The sequence below is a fragment of the Oncorhynchus nerka genome, linkage group LG18 (genome assembly GCF_034236695.1).
Source record: "Oncorhynchus nerka isolate Pitt River linkage group LG18, Oner_Uvic_2.0, whole genome shotgun sequence".
Taxonomy (NCBI): Eukaryota; Metazoa; Chordata; class Actinopteri; order Salmoniformes; family Salmonidae; genus Oncorhynchus; species Oncorhynchus nerka.
Window position 1 is genome coordinate 63,888,406 of NC_088413.1, and position 20,082 is coordinate 63,908,487.

General features: G+C 43.1%; 1 protein-coding gene across 2 annotated transcripts in view; it reads left to right on the forward strand.

The window, feature by feature from the left end:
• LOC115146327 (connector enhancer of kinase suppressor of ras 3-like) overlaps window positions 1-20,082 on the forward strand; it is a 72,772-nt gene that overhangs the window by 38,145 nt on the left and 14,545 nt on the right. For both annotated transcript variants that reach the window (XM_065004264.1, XM_065004265.1), the window contains 10 exons: window positions 378-497; window positions 856-915; window positions 2,245-2,313; window positions 2,522-2,668; window positions 5,766-5,902; window positions 6,553-6,746; window positions 6,842-6,928; window positions 13,901-14,163; window positions 17,163-17,200; window positions 18,691-18,733. In XM_065004264.1, coding sequence (XP_064860336.1) covers window positions 378-497; window positions 856-915; window positions 2,245-2,313; window positions 2,522-2,668; window positions 5,766-5,902; window positions 6,553-6,746; window positions 6,842-6,928; window positions 13,901-14,163; window positions 17,163-17,200; window positions 18,691-18,733 — 1,158 coding nt within the window. The remainder of the gene's footprint in view (window positions 1-377; window positions 498-855; window positions 916-2,244; window positions 2,314-2,521; window positions 2,669-5,765; window positions 5,903-6,552; window positions 6,747-6,841; window positions 6,929-13,900; window positions 14,164-17,162; window positions 17,201-18,690; window positions 18,734-20,082) is intronic.

Sequence of the window (20,082 nt, forward strand, 5' to 3'; positions counted from 1 at the left end):
GCTAATGTTAACGTTAATGACCCTCACCCCTCATTTCTCCCCTCTTCCCTGGGGGAGTGTGATAATTGCCCCAGTGTCACTGACTGTTCTTGTCACCTGACTGCCTGGCCGACCTGCCAGCACACCCCTCTAACACAGACACAACACCTCTTAGGTGACAGACGGTAGCTACAGAATCAGTCATGTGACGGGACATTACATTACTGGGTTGGTCGTGTAATCACAGCCATCAGGAAAGCACATCGAGTCACTGGAACAAGCAACGAGATGAGATGGATTCATGAGATTCCATTTGATTTTGTTTTCATTCTTTGGGTTGTTTGTTTTGGTTTTCTTGCGTTGCTTAAAAGGGTCCCCTCCGATCTTTCTCGTTCCAGTCCAAGGTTCTGAACAGCATCTGTGACCAGACCGTGAGAACCACCTCTGACCCTCTGATGAGCCAATCAGCATGCTTGGATGAAGTTCAGCTCAACAACCTCAAGCCTGGGGAGGGACTGGTGAGGAATGCTGCCTATTTTCAGTTTAACCCCAAACCATCTGGACTACTAGCTCAGTGTGTCTGGACTACTAGCTCAGTGTGTCTGGACTACTAGCTCAGTGTGTCTGGACTACTAGCTCAGTGTGTCTGGACTACTAGCTCAGTGTGTCTGGACTACTAGCTCAGTGTGTCTGGACTACTAGCTCAGTGTGTCTGGACTACTAGCTCAGTGTGTCTGGACTACTAGCTCAGTGTGTCTGGACTACTAGCTCAGTGTGTCTGGACTACTAGCTCAGTGTGTAAGAAAGTTGAGCACCAGACAAACTCAACCATCTCACAAATGATAATTCATGTTCCTCATGTTCATATTTGTACAGGGTATGTACATCAAATCCACCTATGATGGACTTCATGTCATCACGGGCACCACAGAGCATGTAAGTATAGTGGCCACAGAGGAATACTTGAGTATATCCTAGTGAACACACAGTCCTAGTGAACACCATCCTGGTCAACGCGCCATCTTTCAATATAAATCCAGTTGGTATAGCAACTCTTAATATTATGTGTAAATACTGGCTGCCATGTGCCAAGTTCTGAGGGGGAGACAGTCAGTGGTATAAAGTACTTAAGTAAACATAATTTAAAGTACTACTTATGTAGTTTTTGGGGGTATCTGTATTTTACTATTTATATTTTTGACAACTTCTTAATTTGATTTCAATACATTCCTAAAGAAAATTATGCACTTTTTACTCCATACATTTCTCTGACACAAAAGGACTTGTTACATTTTGAATGCTTAGCAAGACAGGAAAATAGTCTAATTCACACACTTATCATGAGAACATTCCTGGTCGTCCTTATTGCCTCTGATCTGGCAGACTCACTAAACACACATGCTTTGTTTGTAAATTATGTCTGAGTGTGATTGTGCCCCTGGCTATCGGTACATACAAAAAAAATTGGGCCATCTGGTTTGCTTAATATAAGGAATTTGAAATGACTTTTGATACTTATATTAAGTATATTTTAAACCAAATACTTTAACTCAAGTAGGAATATTACTTTTACTTGAGTCATTTATTTGATTATCTTTTAATTGTATTATCTTTACCTTTTAAGTATGACAATTGGGTAGTTTTTCCACCACTGGGGACAGTTAAGGGTGGGCTTAAAACAATCCATCTCCTTTACAACCCACCCTGCCGCCCTCCTCCCATGTGAAGGGGGGTCGAGGGCAGAAGTGTTTACCCCAGAGCAAGGATACCAGTGTAAATGTGTTTACCAAGCAGTGAAGAGAGGGATGGAGTTTTGTATGGGTTGAATAATATAGCTGTTCCCATCTCCGTCATCCATTTTAGAACCCCAAACTCCAACCGTAAAATATCCTCCTAGTGTTCCGCATCAGAAGAACACTGAGTAATATGGCAGCGCTAGCTAATACAGCCTAATTATCATGCCTTCCGTCGTTTATCAAACCCTAATTCATCATATATCATGACTCATTAATTGCTTTGACGTTCTCATGCAAAATGTGTCATGTATAATGTGACAACCCATTCATTAAGAAGGGTGTTTGTGTTGTCAGAATTATATTGAAGGTATATTTCCTCAGGGGCTTATGAAGTGGGTCTGTTTCGTAACAAGCCCATACGTGGCACTTCTGACAAAGCAAACACAGATAAATGTGGAATTATCCAGGAGCTAATATTACATGTAGGTGATGTCTGTTGGTAGACTAATCTTCTCCTTTGTGTTGTCAGTCTCCCGCGGACATGACTAGGAAGATCCATGGAGGTGACGAGGTGATCCAGGTCAACCAGCAGACGGTGGTGAGCACCCAGCACCTGTTATATCTGACACCTGTCACACACACCACTCCTCCAATTGACTATAGTGCTATAGAAGGGTTGAGACTGTCCACGGCTGTCCACACGTTCACTTAAAACCACACATTTGTGTCTCAAGTTAGAATCTGGCCCATGTAGTTCACTACACAGCTACAGAAGGATATATTGCTGACACTCTGTGTGTTGTCAGGTGGGCTGGCAGCTGAAGAACCTGGTGGGGAAGCTGAGAGAGGACCCTAAAGGTGTAGTCCTGCTGCTGAAGAAGAGACCTACAGGCACCTGTGGGTTCACACCGGCCCCCCTCAAGAACATGCGTTGGAAACCGCCCATGGCTCAGGTGAACCTTCTAAATCCCTTCATCTTTTACTTTGATGTACTAAGGCAGTGTGATGGTTATTGTTCATATTACCTTTTGTTAAATGTGCCTTATGGGGGAGTAGGGAGATGTGTTTGTAACAAGTCTAGACAAGTGTAGGAACCACCCAGAGAGAGGGCCACAGGGCTGAGGACACCTACTGTACTCTCACAGTGATGATGATGTCCCTCTTACTGGGTCATCAGTGGCTGCAGCCAGCAGCCTGTGAGTCAGTCTGCAGAGACAGGAGCTCCCCACCACTGGGGACAGTGGTGAGTAGAAGAGAGTAGAAGAGAGACGAACAAATGTCTGAGTGGTTTGTGTATGTGGTGGTGGTTGTAGAACCAGATCAACATCTGGCAGTAATGTAGGGTGGGAATCACTAGTGATCCATGCTGTATTTATGTGGGTTAGGTTGGCTAGTCGGCGAGCTTCCATGGAAGACAAGTCTCTCAGTGGGCCGCTCAATGGTTCAGCTCACAAAGGGCTTGGGTACACCCTCTTTTGAGAAGGTCAAAACCCCTAAGATTTGAGTTATTGGAGATGAGGAGAATCAAGTCTCAGAAGGTCCAGACAAATCCTGTGTTAATGAAGTTATGTAATGGTAATCCAATTCACCACTCTCTCATATGTGGACAATTATAACTTTGCTGAGCTCTTAGCCACAGCCAAGCACCTGAGCCCTGCCTGCAGTGACTGGGTCTCCATAGAGAACAATACGATGTTGTAACCCAACCTGTGTGCTGGTCCTGGCACTGCCCTGTCATGCCTCTGGAGGCTTCTTCTGCCCTGGAAAGATCAGATCACATGATATCAAAGCAGAGCTGGTTTCACTTAACAAAGAACCTCTCATCACAAAGATACTGGATCATTCGGGACTTGTTCACCGTCGTGTTTGATCAAGGTGTCAGGAATCAAAAGTGCCACATCTTGGGTTTTATGATGAGAGATGTGTCAGTGTGTTAAACAATGATGGAACACACAGTGATTCAGGAGTGACACTGGATTCTACAGGTAGGCTGTTTATTGGGGGAGGAGGAGAGGGGAGACGTACTATGATCTGCTTGATGGAGAGTGAAACTGAACATGGTCAATTTACCAAGGAGTGTGGCTCTAAAATGCCGCCATAGCTGTGGTAGAATGGTATAGTTTCTTAAATGTATGCCGCAGCAGCTGTTTTGAATTCCCGTTAAAATCCTTCCATTCCCCAAATATAATTATTGACCCCTTCACTTTTTCCACATTGCTATGTTACAGCCTTATTCTAAAATGGATTGATGAGGAGAAAAAAAAAATCACTCTACACACAATACCCCATAAAGACAAAGCAAAACGTTTTCAGACCCTTTACTCAGTACTTTGTTGAAGCACCTTTGGCAGCGATTACAGCCTTGAGTCTTTTTGGTTATGACGCTAAAATCTTGGTACACCTGCATTTGGGGAGTTTCTCCCATTCTTCTCTGCAGATCCTCTCAAGCTCTGTCAGGTTGGATGGGGAGAGTTGCTGCACAGCTATTTTCAGGTCTCTCCAGATATGTTTGATTAGGGTTCAAGTCCGGGCTCTGGCTGGGCCAATCAAGGACATTCAGTGAATTGTCCTGAAGCCACTCCTGCGTTGTATTGGTTGCGTGCTTAGGGTCGTTGTCCTGTTGGAAGGTGAACCTTCGTCCCAGTCTGACGTCTTGAGCACTCTGGAGCAGGTTTGTATCAAGGATCTCTCTGTACTTTGCGCCGTTCATCTTTCCCTCGATCCTGACTAGCCTCCCTGCCGCTGAAAAACATCCCCACAGAATGATGCTGCCGCCACCATGCTTCACCGTAGGGATGGTGCTAGGTTTCCTACAGACATGACGCTTGGCATTCAGGCCAAAGGGTTCAATCTTGGTTTCATCAGACTAGAGAATCTTGTTTCTCATGGTCAGAGTCCTTTAGGTGCCTTTTGGCGAACGCCAAGTGGTCTGTTTTGTGCCTTTTTACTGAGGAGTGGCTTCCGTCTGGCCACTCTACCATAAAGGCCTGATTGGTGGAGTGCTGCGAAGATGGGAGAACCTTCCAGAAGGGCAACCATCTCCACAGAGGAACTCTAAAGCTCTGTCAGAGTGATCATTGGGTTCTTCGTCACCTCCCTGACCAAAGCCCTTCTCCCCCGATTGCTCAGTTTGGCAAGCTCTAGGAAGAGTCTTGGTGGTTCCAAACTTCTTCAATTTAAGAATGATGGAGGCCACTGTGTTCTTGGGGACCTTCAATGCTGCAGACATGTTTTGGTACACGTCCCCAGATCTGTGCCACGACACAATCCTGTCTCTGAGCTCTATGGACAATTCCTTCGACCTCATGGCTTGGTTTTGGCTCTGACATGCACTGTCAACAGTGGGACCTTATATAGACAGGTGTGTGCCTTTCCAGATCATGTTCAATCAATTGAATTTACCACAGATGGACTCCAATTTGTAGAAACATCTCAAGGATGATCAATGGAAACAGGATGCACCTGAGCTCAGTTTTCGAGTCTCATAGCAAAGGATCTGAATACTAATGTAAATATGGTATTTTTGTTTATAAAAAAGTTTTTGCTTTGTAATTTTCAGTTGTGTGTAGATTGAGGATTCTTTTCATATTTAATCCATTTTAGAATAAGGCTGTAATGAAACAATATGTGGAATAAGTGAACCTGTCTGAATACTTTCAGAATGCACTGTAGATGTAAAGAGACAGGCATGCAGCTATAATGTAGGACAAGCCATATCTTGAGCCACCTCTTTCCTAACAAGTAGTGTTTAAATTTCCTTGGCCAGGGAATGTAAATACAGTAGCAGACAATTGAGATAATAAGCCATCAATTTTGATGATGAATGTTGGAAGTTTAAAAAGACAAAAGCAATTAGCTAGAGTAGACAATAGGATGTGACATATGGGAGAAACGCTGTTCCTTGCCAACAAGTTAGTAGATTTCCTAGAAAGTAGATACCTCTTGAGACATCTATCCATTTGCTGTAGCTATGTTGCTGGCCGTTTGCCCACCAACAGTTACAATAGGTTCTGAGGGGAGCATTTTCTGACTGAATGTTTTTTTTTTCAGAGCACGCCTTCCCTGAACAAACCCCAGTCTCCAGGTTGTTCCACAGACAGCGCCACCAAGAAGGAGAAACCCGCTATCCTGGACCTGTACATCCCCCCTCCCCCCTCGGTACCCTACACCCCACGCTGTGTACCCCTGTAAGTCCTGCACCCCCTTCTCCAATCACTGCCATACACTAGGGTCAGGGGTCTTCCTAGGCATTTAACCAGGCCTAGTCATAAGCCTAGAGTACTTTGGGTTCTGTAAAAACTCCTAGCCTGAATCTACACCTCAGGGTGAGTTAGATGTATGTGTGGGTCCCTGTAACCCTGCATTGAGGGAGCAGTGCACCCATAGACAGCCGGCGCTCCATTCTCCAGCTACCTTCTCCTGCTCCATTTCCCTGCCTTTGAGGTCTGGAAAAGGAGTGTTTCTGCCCCCGATCTCTGGCCTTTCACCCATAAACCCCTACAACAGAGCACATTCATCCCTTTCCGCTAGACACGTTATGCAACAGCCTCTGTTTCATCTGCCTCCATCTCTCTCGCTGTCCCTCTCCTTCCTTCTGTGTATGGCAGTGACCAGGCTGTTGCTATGTTCAGATGGTGAATCATATTCAACAGGTTGTTGATTTTGTTGTATGCATCTTGAATTTAAGTTTTAGCGATTTATCAGACTCGTATATCCAGAGCAACTTTAGTTAGGGACTGAGCAACAGCATAAAACAAATTGTACTAATTTGATCTCCTTCCTTGTGCTCTCACCTATTTGAAATGGGACGTTAATGCTGATCATTTTCTTTCCACAGAGAAGGTAAGATCAGCTCTTACTCCAGTATCAATAAGAACAGACCAAAGGGTTCAGAGTCGCCCAATTCCTTCCTGGACCTGGAGAGTCAAAGACGCTTCACCATCGCAGACTACGACAAGCTGGACGTGGTCTACCCTATCGAGGCCAATGTCATTCAGCCCAGGATGAGGCAACGCAACACCTCATCTCGTGGTTAGTGTTATCCCCCCACAATGACGACATACACAAGGCCCACTCATTCTAGAATTCAAGCCAATATTCAAAACAATTCTGTTCTTCCTGCTTAGGTAAGCCACGCCCCCTTTCCATGCCAGTGGACACCTGTCTTGGAGTTGCAGACCCCTATGCCAAGCCCTGGGCACAAGGCCAGAAAGGTAAGAAACACATGCCAGCCACCCATCTTCTGAGTAATTTCAGAACAACAATTGACAGTAATCAACCAACAGTAAACTAATTGACCACAACCTCAGATTATCCAATTCATACCTTCAACGGTTAAATAATTGAACACATGGTAGAATTTACCCCTCCGATGACCTTGGAGGACTGGTACCTCTACTTAATTGACCAATGAATGAACCATGTGATTAGTGTCAACTGAGAGCCAGAGTTTACTAGAGTTTACACTAGGGATTGGAACCACCATTTTGTTCCCTTTTTTTCTTCCGTTTCACTGTTCAAACCTGCAAAATAAAGTTATGAAATGGTTCGAACCAAACAAAAGTGTAGGTTTATTCGATTCTTTTCGATTCCTTTTTTAAACCGCTGAAATCAAATTATTTTTTAAGTTAGCTTGACATTAAATTACTTCACCAATCAGTGCAGAAAGAGCCGCTTAGGAGCGAGCAAGCAATAGTTGTTTAAATGCACGATGGACAGACAAGTTTATGGTGAGAGAGGGTGTTGGAGGAGGCTTGGCCTGAAGCGCTGGGCATCTTATGACATGCATTAACTGAATTAGGCCCACAGAAATATACCTACAGAGTGGAGGCTTCTATACAGGACTTTTGAACGTCTTTGAACTTCCGAGAGTTGGCTTTATGTTGGACCAGAGCTAGCTAGCTAACAAGCTTGTGTGTGCAGAGCGGTACCTGAATTAAAAACACGTCTTGCTTTATTTTAGTTAATAAATCCAAAGTGAAACAGCTACAGTACCTTAACTAGCATTGAAAAAGTTAATCCATTCTTCTGTAATTAAAAAATCTCTCCCTAATTTCTGAATCACGCTACAGTAGCCAATGCTTGAGGGGCAGGAGCAGGTAGCCAAAACACACACAAACACTGGCAAAGATTTTCATTTGGCAGGCAGTAAGTTTGGGTGGTATCCAGATTTTCATATCCTAGTTATTTTCCACCATAATTTGCAAATAAATTTTTAAAAAATCTTACAATGTGATTTTCTGGATTTTTTTTCTCGTTTTGTCTGTCATAGTTGAAGTGTACCTATGATGACAATTACAGGCCTCATCTTTTTAAGTGGGAGAACTTGCACAATTGGTGGCTGACTAAATACTTTTTTGCCCCACTGTATTTATCAAATAACTCTTATTATTATTATTACGCGATTAAACTGATTAATCATGTAACTGTAATTAACTAGGAAGTCGGGGCACCAAGGAAAATATTCAGAATACAAAGTTATAATTTTCCTAATAACTTTCAGATATTTTATCTCATTCCAAATGTCATAAATTGTTGGATATCTGCACGAACCCAGCCCTCACTGAGTCATCCATACATCAATTGTCTTAAAATCATGTATTTACTAAGTACTCACAGAAATGCATAACACAAACAAAGTAGATATGGTTACAATGAAATGATAGGGGGAATGTGCCCTAGTGGGCTAAACCGGCATGGTGGGTTGTTAGACAAAAGGAGTGGGGGTCAGCTGAGAAGACACTACAGAATTGATAATTATAACAATTGAAATGCTAATCCTTTGCACATGAACGCTCACGCATTCGGGAATAATTGCAATCAATCAATATATTGACGCTCAGTGTGTCGTTGGGATCTCAGTTGAAAAGTTTTTCTTTTGGCGAGTTTGTCCGCCCTCTCTCTCTGTCGTGGTTAGAATGGATAGTTCAGAGTGACATTCATTTATGTCGTTATAGTATAGATGTTTTGGCGGTTGTCGGTCTTCGTGTTCAATGATACCGAATTCCTAGCTGCAGACTAGTAATTAATATCAAAGACTTGTTCTTATTCTGTCTATCTATAGTCTTAAGAGTTTAACCACGTGAGATGGTTAAAAGATTAAGCAATCTATTTAAACCTTATTTCCCTCTATGATAGAGGTACTGGTCTGGTGATAGAAAACCCAAGTGGGGTTTTTATTCAGAACATCGAAAAGAGCTGTCATGACGCCAGGTCCTGTCTGCCCCTGGGGGCGTGCCAATGACTTAGTGAAACTTTAAACAGAAATACAATTCTCTCACATTAACATCATTACATAGCATCCGTCATTTCACAAATAGTATCATCTTTACTCATTAATTTTGTACAACAATTAGATGTAAGCCTCATAACTGAGGCTATTGTATAAACAGTGTTATGGTAATGTGTCTCGTGAGTTTCACAAAATTGTACCAAACGGAGCAGTTCGTAGCTAGATTCTTCACCGATCTTTTATATATTCTCCAGAACATAAATATTGTCCGGACCTCCAGTTCTGTGAGGTGGAAGTAATTCCTTTGTTCTCTGTATGAAAACTCGCTCTCTACTTTGGCCATGAGGAGATGATCTCTTCCAGGAATTTACAACCTCTCTGACCACAGCAGCCAGGGTGTAGGAGACAGAGGGAGATGGTGCAGAGGTAGGGGGGTGGTGCTTGCTGTGTCCAGAGGGCAACATCATGACAATCATCCTTCATGTTTCTACAACTTGATTGGATTTCACCAGCAGTAAATTCAATTGATTGGACATGATTTGGAAAGGCACACACCTGTCCATATAAGGTCCCACAGTTGCCAGTGCATGTCAGAGCAAACACCAAGCCGTGAGGTCGAAGGAATTGTCGTAGACCTCTGAGACAGGATTGTGTTAAGGCACAGATCTGGGGAAGGGTACCAGAACATTTCTGCAACATTGAAGGTCCCCAAGAACACAGTGGCCTCCATCATTCTTAAAAGAAGTTTGGAACCACCAAGACTCTTCCTAGGGCTGGGTGCCATGCCAAATTGCACAATCTGGGGAGAAGGGCCTTGGTCAGGGAGGTGACCAAGAACCCGATGGTCACTCTTGACAGAGCTCCAGAGTACCTCTGTGGAAATGGGAGAACCTTCCAGAAGGACAACCATCTCTGCAGCACTCCCTCTTACCATAAAGGCCTCATTGGTAGGTGGTCAGGTGGAAGCCACTCCTCAGTAAAAGGCACATGACAGCCCGCTTGGAGTTTGCCAAAAGGCACCTAAAGGACTCCGACCATGAGAAACAAGATTCTCTGATCGGATGAAACCGAGATTGAACTCTTTGGCCTGAATGCCAAGCATCACATCTGGAGGAAACCTGGCACCATCCCTACGGTGAAGCATGGTGTTTGCAACATCATGCTGTGGGGTTGTATTTTAGGGACTGGGAGACTAGTCGGGATCGAGGGAAAGATGAAGGGAGCAAAGTACAGAGATCCTGGATGAAGACCTGCTCAGGACCTCAGACTGGGGTGAAGGTTCAGCAGGTTAGTGAAGGTTTAGCAGGTTAGTAGCCTAGTGGTTAGTGTTGGGCAATAACCAAAAGGTTGCTGGATCGAATCCCAAAGCTGACAAGGTAGAAATCTGTCGTTCTGCCCCTGAACAAGGCTGTTCCCCAGTAGACCGTCGTTGTAAATGCCTAGTTAAATATAGGTTCAATTTAAAAAATAAATTAAAAAATCCAACAGGACAATGACCCTGAGCACTCGGCCAAGACAACGGAGGAGTGGCTTCGGGGCAAGTCATTGTCCTTGAGGAGCCCAGACTTGAACTTGATCTAACGTCTCTGGAGAGACCTGAAAATAGCTGTGCAGCAACACTCCCCATCCAACCTGACAGAGCTTGAGGATCTGCGGAGAAGGGGAGAAACTCCCCAAATACAGGTGTGCCAAGCTTGTAGTGTCATACTCAAGAAGACATGAGGCTGTAATCGCTGTCAAAGGTGCTTCAACAAAGTACTAAGTAAACGGTCTGAATACTCTACTTTTAAAAAATATATTTGTCATTGTGTAGATTTGATGAGAGGGGGAAAAAAACAATTTAATATATTCTAGATTAAAGCTGTAACGTAACAGAATGTGGAAAGTCAAGGGGTCTGAGTACTTTCCAAATTCACTGTACAGTCGTGGCCAAAAGTTGAGAGAATGACATGTTAATTTACACAGTTTGCTGCCTCAGTGTCTTTAGATATTTTTGTCAGATGTTACTATGGAATACTAAAGTATAATTACAAGCATTTCATAAGTGTCAAAGGCTTTTATTGACAAATACATGAAGTTGATGCAAGGAGTCAACATTTGCAGTGTTGACCCTTCTTTTTCAAGACTGCAAATACCCTGGCATGCTGTCAATTAACTTCTGGGCCACATCCTGACTGATGGCAGCCCATTCTTGCATAATCAATGCTTGGGAGTTTGTCAGAATTTGTTTTTTTTTGTTTGTGTGTCCATCCGCCTCTTGAGGATTGACCACAAGTTCTCAATAGGATTAAGGTCTGGGGAGTTTCCTGGCCATGGAACCAAAATATCGATGTTTTGTTCCCCGAGCCACTTAGTTATCACTTTGTCTTATGGCAAGGTGCTCCATCATGCTGGAAAAGGCATTGTGGGTCACCAAACTGTTCCTGGATGGTTGGGAGAAGTTGCTCTCCGAGGATATGTTGGTACCATTCTTTATTCATGGCTGTGTTCTTAGGCAAAATTGTGAGTGAGCCCACTCCCTTGGCTGAGAAGCAATCCCACACATGAATGGTCTCAGGATGCTTTACTGTTGGCATGACACAGGACTCTGATGGTAGCGCTCACCTTATCTTCTCTGGACAAGATTTTTTCCGGATGCCCCAAACAATCGGAAAGGGGATTCATCAGAGAAAATGACTTTACCCCAGTCCTCAGCAGTCCAATCCCTGTACCTTTTGCAGAATATCAGTCTGTCCCTGATGTTTTTCTTGGAGAGAAGTGGCTTCTTTGCTGCCCTTCTTGACACTAGGCCATCCTCCAAAAGTCTTCGCCTCACTGTGTGTGCAGATGCACTCACACCTGCCTGCTGCCATTCCTGAGCAAGCTCTGTACTGGTGGTGTCCCGATCCCGCAACTGAATCAACTTTAGGAGATGGTCCTGGTGCTTGCTGGACTTTCTTGGGCGCCCTGAAGCCGCCTTCACAACATTTTGAATCACTCTCTATGAAGTTCTTCATGATCCGATAAATGGTTGATTTGGGTGCAATCTTACTGACAGCAATATCCTTGCCTGTGAAGCCCTTTTTGTGCAAAGCAATGGTGATTGCACGTGTTTCCTTGCAGGTAACCATGGTTGACAGAGGAAGAACAATGATTCCAAGCACCACCCTCCTTTTGAAGCTTCCAGTCTGTTATTTGAACTCAATCAGCATGACAGAGTGATCTCCAGGCTTGTCCTCGTCAACCCTCACACCTGTGTTAGCGAGACAATCACTGACATGGTCCTTTTTGTGTTAGAGCTGAAATGCAGTGGAAATGTTGTTTGGGGATTCAGTTCATTTGCATGGCAAAGAGGGACTTTGCAATTAATTGCAATTCATCTGATCACTCTTTATAACATTCTGGAGTATATGCAAATTGCCATCATACAAACTGAGGCAGCAGAGTTTGAACATTTGTGTCATTCTCAAAACTTTTGGCCACGACTATATATGTCAAGCTGCATCCCTGTCTCACCCCACATTCCTCTGGGGAAAAAAAAATCAGATCATTTTAACTGCACAAAAAATGTTTTTTCCCCTAACACTGCTTACTGTCAATTTGTGTAGCAGACCCTCATGCAAAATTGAGTCAAGCTTTTTTGAAATCAATAAAGCATGAGAAGACTTTGCTATTGTTTTGGTTTGTTTGTCAATTAGGATGTGCAGCGTGAATACGTGGTCTGTCAAAGTAATTGGGTAAAATTGGGTAATTGGGTAAAATAATTTTGCACGCCCAATTTTTCAGTTTTTGATTTGTTAAAAAAGTTTGAAATATCCAATAAATGTCGTTCCACTTCATGATTGTGTCCCACTTGTTGTTGATTCTTCACAAAAAAATACAGTTTTATATCTTTATGTTTGAAGCCTGAAATGTGGCAAAAGGTCGCAAAGTTCAAGGGGGCCGAATACTTTCGCAAGGCACTGTAGCTGGTTTCTCTCTTTCAATGATAAACATTATAAAATATGATGGCCATGCATAGTTTTTTTTTTTCATTGTAAGCTCATTTCCTTGTGTGGCTGCTAGCAAAATAGTGTTGCACTTCTGTTGTCATCTGATGACAATTAAGCTATTTTCTGCCGAATGTGTTGGGCTAATGTATTTTCTGTGAAGGAAGACTTTAGTTACACGACCCTGATCACTCTATTGAAGCAAAAAAAACATACTTTCAATATAAAACACGACCCCTGTCAATACACAGCTGGTCTCACCTGCTACCCACTTTCTCCCATTGTGCGATTTACAAAAACACGTGTCCTGGGGAGCTTCGGTAAGCTTCATTATGTATAAGAATGTGACCGGTGAAATGAAGGCAATCTATCTCCTGACGTATTGCACAAGTTGACTGCAGGTATTTATTTAAAGTAGCTACAAATATGACAATTTATAGAAGTTTAGAAAGTTATTGAAAAACCATCCTGTGGCTGTTTCCATATATCATGGTATAGAAGGTAAAATAACATTGTTACGCAGTTCCCATTTTAAAATAACAGTTCTGTTCCGGTATAGATCAACAGTATAGATCACTTTTGTTCCCGCTTCTGATCTTCGTTCTTTTCTGTTTTTTTAAACCCCTGGTTTACACCGAGAAGATCAGTTCTTCATCCCCTGGAGAGGACAGACAGTTGTGAATGCAGACAGAGCTATCAAACAGTCTCTCACTGCTGGAAACCCAATTACACTGCAATGGTAGAGGAGAGGGAGAATGATTTAATTGGCCTAGATGCCTGTGCATTGCTCTGTCATTGCATGGCTAACACATGCTGTAGAGATCAATTGTACTCATTTTATTTAATAGTGCTTCTCTTAATGCAGTTTAGGCCTACTGAAGATATGCCTTAAAATCAACAACCTATTCTCAGTAATGTGTGTTTTGTACATTACATTCTAATCAATTGTACTAAAGATGTGTGTTTCCCTCCACGCTCCCCTCCAGGCGAGGATCTACTGTACAGATACCTGAGTAATGAGCGGATCCCCACCATCGCTGAGGAGGTCACATCAGTGGCGCCGCCCTACAGGCCAGTGGGGGAACGGCAGCTGGTCCGAGGGGTGGACCACATCCGGGGCAGCCGCTACTTTGCCAACCAGGACCTCCACCACAGCGCCACCATCCCCTACCAGGACCATGACCTGGACAGCAAAAAGACACCCATAGCCCCCGCCTCCAAACGCCCCCCGGCAGAGCCCTCGCTTCTGGTCAGTTGGATCACACGGCTTAAGCTATTGACTCACTGATGGGCTTCCTGTTCCTATCTTTGTCCTCCTCGGTGCTTTTTTGTCCTCCGACTGTTTGCAGTGGGCTCTCCTTCTCTCTCACTTTCTCCCTGCCTTCCCGGTGTTACTACAACTGTACTGCTACTGTACTGCTCCACAACCAAACTGCTTTAGTAGTTAACTCACTGCATTCTGATACATCATCTCCTAACCAATCCCAGTCCCCTACCGACTACCAACCAATCCCAGTACTCCACCGACTACCAACCAATCCCATCTCAGCCACACAATCAGATAAATATAGGAATATTTAGTGTGCTGGCTGCCACACCCAGCACATGCATGAGAACAATAATATTTGGAGCTAGATGTTTTACCAAAAGGAAATGTCTGTCTATCTGTCTACAAATGGACAAGAGGAATGTTTTGGGACATATCAGCCTTGTATCTTCATGGGAACTTTTAAAAATATATTTGTTTTTATTTAGTGCATTCGGAAAGTATTCAGACCCCTTCCCTTTTTCCACATTTTGTTACGTTACAACCTTATTCTAAAATTGATTCATTTTTTCCTCAATCTACACATAATACCCCGTAATGACCAAGCAGAAAAAGGTGTTGACATTGTTGCAACACTAAAATAACATAAGTATTCAGACCCTTTCTCAGTACTTTGTTGAAGCACCTTTAACAGCGATTACAGCCTCGAGTCTTCTTGGGTATGACGCTACAAGCTTGGCACACCTGTATTTGGGGATTTTCTCCCATTCTTCTCTGCAGATCCTCTCAAGCTCCGTCAGGTTGGCTGGAGAGAGTTGCTGGACAGCTATTTTCAGGTTTCTCCAGAGATGTTAGATCGGGTTCAAGTCTGGGCTCTGGCTGGGCTACTCAAGAACATTCAGAGACTTGTCCCGAAGCCACTCCTGCGTTGTCTTGGTTGTATGCTTAGGGTCGTTTTCCTGTTAGGTGAACCTTCATCCCAATCTGAGGTCCTGCGCACATCCTTCAGATGTGACGCTTGCCATTCAGGGAAAATAGTTCAATCATGGTTTCATCAGAACAGAGAATCTTGTCAAGGGGTCTGTATACCTTCCGAATGCACTGTATGGCACTATTTTTGAGAAACAATCAAACACTTTTGCAGGGAGTTTTAGATTTGAATTCAAACTGTGTTTTTTTATTTGAGATACAAAGAAAAAAAGAGTTTCCAGGTTTCTATTGTACTTGTATTTCTACTGTTTGTCTTTACATGTCAGGCCCTTGTTACCATTCAGTTAAACTACACTGCCAATGGTGGCCTTTTTAAAAGCTATGCATATCGGAACTCTACTGTCACAGATTGATGCTGCATGGCGGGTGACAAAATACTGTTTCAACATCACCAGCAATTATTATCTCTGGGTTCAAGGCTATGCACTCCTCTGTACAGTCCCATGTCCTGCCTTGTTCTGTAGACACACTGCTCTGTGATCACCCTGCTCAAAGGATGCGAACAGCTGCTTGTCTACAATCAGCCTTGGGAACAAAGATGGTAGGTTAGACCTCTGGATTCACTGGCCAGGCAGTCTTCTGTAATCAGCACAGATGGCTTAGTAAGACTATGGATAGCTTATAACAAGCGTAACAACACCAGAGTTTAACGGACAGTATTATTCAATACCACGACATGTCAAGAAATGTAACAAACACAATTGTACCTTTTTTGTAACATTTTGATAGTATATTATTAAAGGTCCAGTTGATTCCATTTCTTATTTGTTTTGTCTTTATTTAATTTATTTTTACTGAAGAACTAGATTAAACATATTGTTATAGGTTGGTGATCTGTCAAATTTCCACACCAACCATTTGCATGAAAGGTGTTAGCATTGTTACTTTCAGTGGCTATTGACCTTGGAATGGGACCTTCAGGGGCTTATAGCTGTTATGATCTGGCCTAATTTGCTTTGACCTTTTGAGAATGAACTCTACTTCTGTTTTTTTGAAGCATGTGGTGAAACTGGATAGTCAAGCTAAAGTTACCTTGTCTCTCTCTCTGCTGGCCATGCTTCTGCAACTGCCTTATTTCAAACTTAAATGGACCCTAAGTTCTAATTAAGGAGAGTGAAGCATATGTCTTATTCTATTGTCAAGATATCTTGCTTAAAATATACTCTTAACCTCTGTACGCCTTTTCACCTACATCTGAATTGCACTCGGGACTCACTTTATTTTATTTGTTACATTTGATCAAAAAAGCTGGCAGACCAATTTGGCTTTTGAAAATCATAATACTAGACAAGAAGAACAACATTGACTTTGTCATATTTCTACATTAATCTCACTACCTTCTCCCCTCTACCTTTTCCCTGCATGATTATACTGGTTGTCTGGGTGCCCCCTGTCTGTTTATTTTAGTCTCTCTTCCTTCTAACCTTCAGTGCCCTACCCTAGCCTGCCTAGCTATGGCGACCTGCGGTCCTTAACTAATCTGCATGTTTGTGGTGGGGGAAAATACAGCCTGCTCTTTGCTTCTCCCTGCACGGTTTGCTCACTTCTAACACAAGCCTCAGCCATGCATTATGTTTATGTGAAAAGGGAAAGATGTTATGCATGTTGACAGATTTGTATGTATTTCTTTTCACCATTTTCTTTGAAGGAAATAATGTTGGTGTGTTTAATGACATGCTCTCTATTTTTCTTTTTTACATGTTAAGCTTTGGAGGCGAAACAGCGATTTGTCCAACTTAACACATTAGTAAATCAAAACTTCTAAATTAGCCACATAGATGTTCTTAAAACATTTAAGGATTTTTAAGTGACTGTAGAGCAGGTCTTGCCTCCAATGCCTTTCAACGATATGGGCAAGACGGACTAGTGTAGTCTCTAACCCACAAGAACAGAAGATGCAGAGAAAGTGACTCAGAAGGCCAGTAACTGTTGACCAGTGCTGTTTGGGTAGTGAATGAGTTAACTTCGTTCTTTGTGTCCGTCACTCACAGGTGTCTGACAGGCGCTCCAGCAGTGGCTTCCCCAACAGGTGGGTGGTCACATTACGTCAACCATAACACTCATAACAACCCATTCTCAATTGCTTGTGTGTTGTACTGTAAGCATGTGAAGTATGAGGTCAGATAGGACAAATACCCCTGATATTTGGTGACATCTGACTGGAGCCCCCAGTCAGTCAGGGAGTAGTGGCATGTTTTTAACCAAGCCAGGGGTGGGTGCTCTGAACTGGATTTTAATGACAAATCATGGTGTCAGATGACCAGACAAGAAGACAGACTACTGGGATACCACATGCTAGATCAGACAGGTAGTGTTACAACCGCAAGGCATGACTTTCTTTGAATGATTAAGACCCAGAAGGAATAGGGCAGATCCTTCTGTGTGGAAATAAGAGGGCTCTGAATGAGGATAGTTCTTATTTTAGGGATTTGGGTTTAATCTTTGAAGACACCACCAATCATATTTTATTCCCCTTATTGAAATGAAATTAACCTCACTTCGGTGACCTCCTACAAGAGGAATCACAAATGATGACCGTGTTATAACAAAACATGATTTTCCAAACAAACTATAAATACTGTAGCTGCTCCAACCTACTGACTGACGATGGTGGAAGGATCACCCTGTCTGTTTGGTAGAGCCTCTCATTGAGCCTCTCATTGGGCCTGAGGAGGTGTGACTGCACTCATTAACACTGGGATTGATGACTAATCCCAACACACTCGCACACCCCAAACTGCTATTTTAAGACCCCCTCATTCTCTGCTTGTTTGTCACACATGATGAGTGCTCACATATTAAGACCCTTATCTGTCCTAATTGCACAGATTTCAGATCACACTGTTACACAATATAGTAGACAATTGAGTGATTATTTGCATGTAACAGCAGAAACACTTGATTATGAATATTCAATAAGTTTAGGACACTCAAGTATCTAGCTAATCCACTTACAGACAACAAGTTAATTATTTTCAGTAGCCCTTTCTAAAAAAATCTGAGGCGGGCACATCCACAGACGTATTAGCTGAAGGACTGATCATAAATCTCACCATGTCTCAGCCATCTTAAACCAACCTTCTGAGACCATCGAACAAGTTTTGAATTTACTGACACTGGGGGGAAAGAATCATCAGACAGGGAAAAACACGTGGCTCTTTGCCTGTCTGTGTCCTCCCGACACAGAGAGAAAAAAATCTGGCCACAATACCCATTTTGTCGGCGCAAATTGTATATGAAAGTTAACTGAAATGGAGGCTGGATAAAGACAGTAAGTGCCTATGTATGAGCCAAGGATGCAATAAGTATGTGTTGGTGATTTTCAACTTCCTGTATCTGTCATCCAAAACCAAAATGGTATAGTAAGTGTATGTGGTATGTTGAGGTTGGTGCAGGGGGTAGAATGAGTGGTTTGGACAAGTGAATATTACCCATGTGCCCACGGACTAATTGTCATTAGTCTAGATTCTATGCTAGATGCTTTGTTTCTAATCTTGCCGCCTCCTCTCTTCTCACCAGATACAGCCAACCTCATATTCGATCCTGGTCCTTCTCCCAAGCGGTAAGGACATGTCTGACCCCTGAGCCTTAAAATAATCTGGTTTGTGTCCATGAACTCTCTCTCTACCCCACTGGTTCAGAGTGGCTCCTGGTCTCCATCCCCACATCCCAATCCCCCATGATCCTGTTAATGGTGATGAGAAGCCCTGGAGTACTCATGTGATGAATGAAGCACACATACGTAGCATTGATTTCACAATTCAATGAACAGTGATAGATTTATAACTCTGCCATACTCTATCAATTAAAGGGTTGTTTTTGGAGGAGAAGAGTGAGAGCGAGTGTGAGAGAGAATCAACCACAGATTAACAAGCGACCTGGTACAAACACTAAACCATTATCCATATCCTTCATGGTCTTCATAATGGTGGCCATTTCATTGCCAGTTTAATAATATCAGTTAATAGCTAACCATGAAAGTGGCCATTCTGGAGGCTCTTATCAGCAGCGGGACATAACCAACTGTTATGTCTAAAAATGAGCCGTTGTTGAAATTGACCTGCCACTGATTGGTTATGATCGGTCTAAATATTGGATTACCTGGCTGGGGGGGTATCGTAATATTCAGTGGCCAAGCCTCTGCATGGGCCCAGTATTTCAAAAGTTATCCATCTGGATTTCGCCTATCTGATAGGATTAAATGTATAGAAATAGAATTTACCAATCATTGACTTGATTGGGGACTTGTTCTAGTCATTCTATTTCTATGCATTTAATCCTATCTGATAGGTGAAATCCAGATGGATAACTTTTTAAATATTGGGCCCTGGCCATCACTTTCCTGCCTCCTTCCCTCCTGTCATATCCAAGAGAGCCATGAGTTAGTTCATTATCAATCCATAAATCACACATAACAGACATACACATCCAGTGGGGTCTGATGAATGACCAAAGGGCCTAGTGACAAGGGAACGTATCACTAGTGCACTGCAGGTGCATGCTGTTCAGGACTTACTTAACACAGGAAGAGTTAAATGTCAAGGCCGGGGGGGTAAGTCATACATTTAAATTTGTCCCCTCTGAATATTTTCAGAAGGAGCAGGGGATCATGTATGTAGGTGGGGGGGATCATCATTGCTCATCAAATTATGGACCACTGCAGCACTCTGTGTTCCCTGTGGAAATAGTGCCACAATGCCAGGCAACTGGGCAATACCTATAACAGGGTCTTACAGTGCAGTGGGGCCTTTGCCAACCTCCTGTAGTCACAGCACACTGAGCAGTGGAAAGAACCTGATACCATCTCCCGCCCTGCAGCCCGGGGCCCAAGCCCAGCATGAGAGACCCCAGGTAAAGAAGAGACACTGTCTGCCAGTGAAAGCCCCTTGCTCCGGAGCAGGGCTCGGGAAT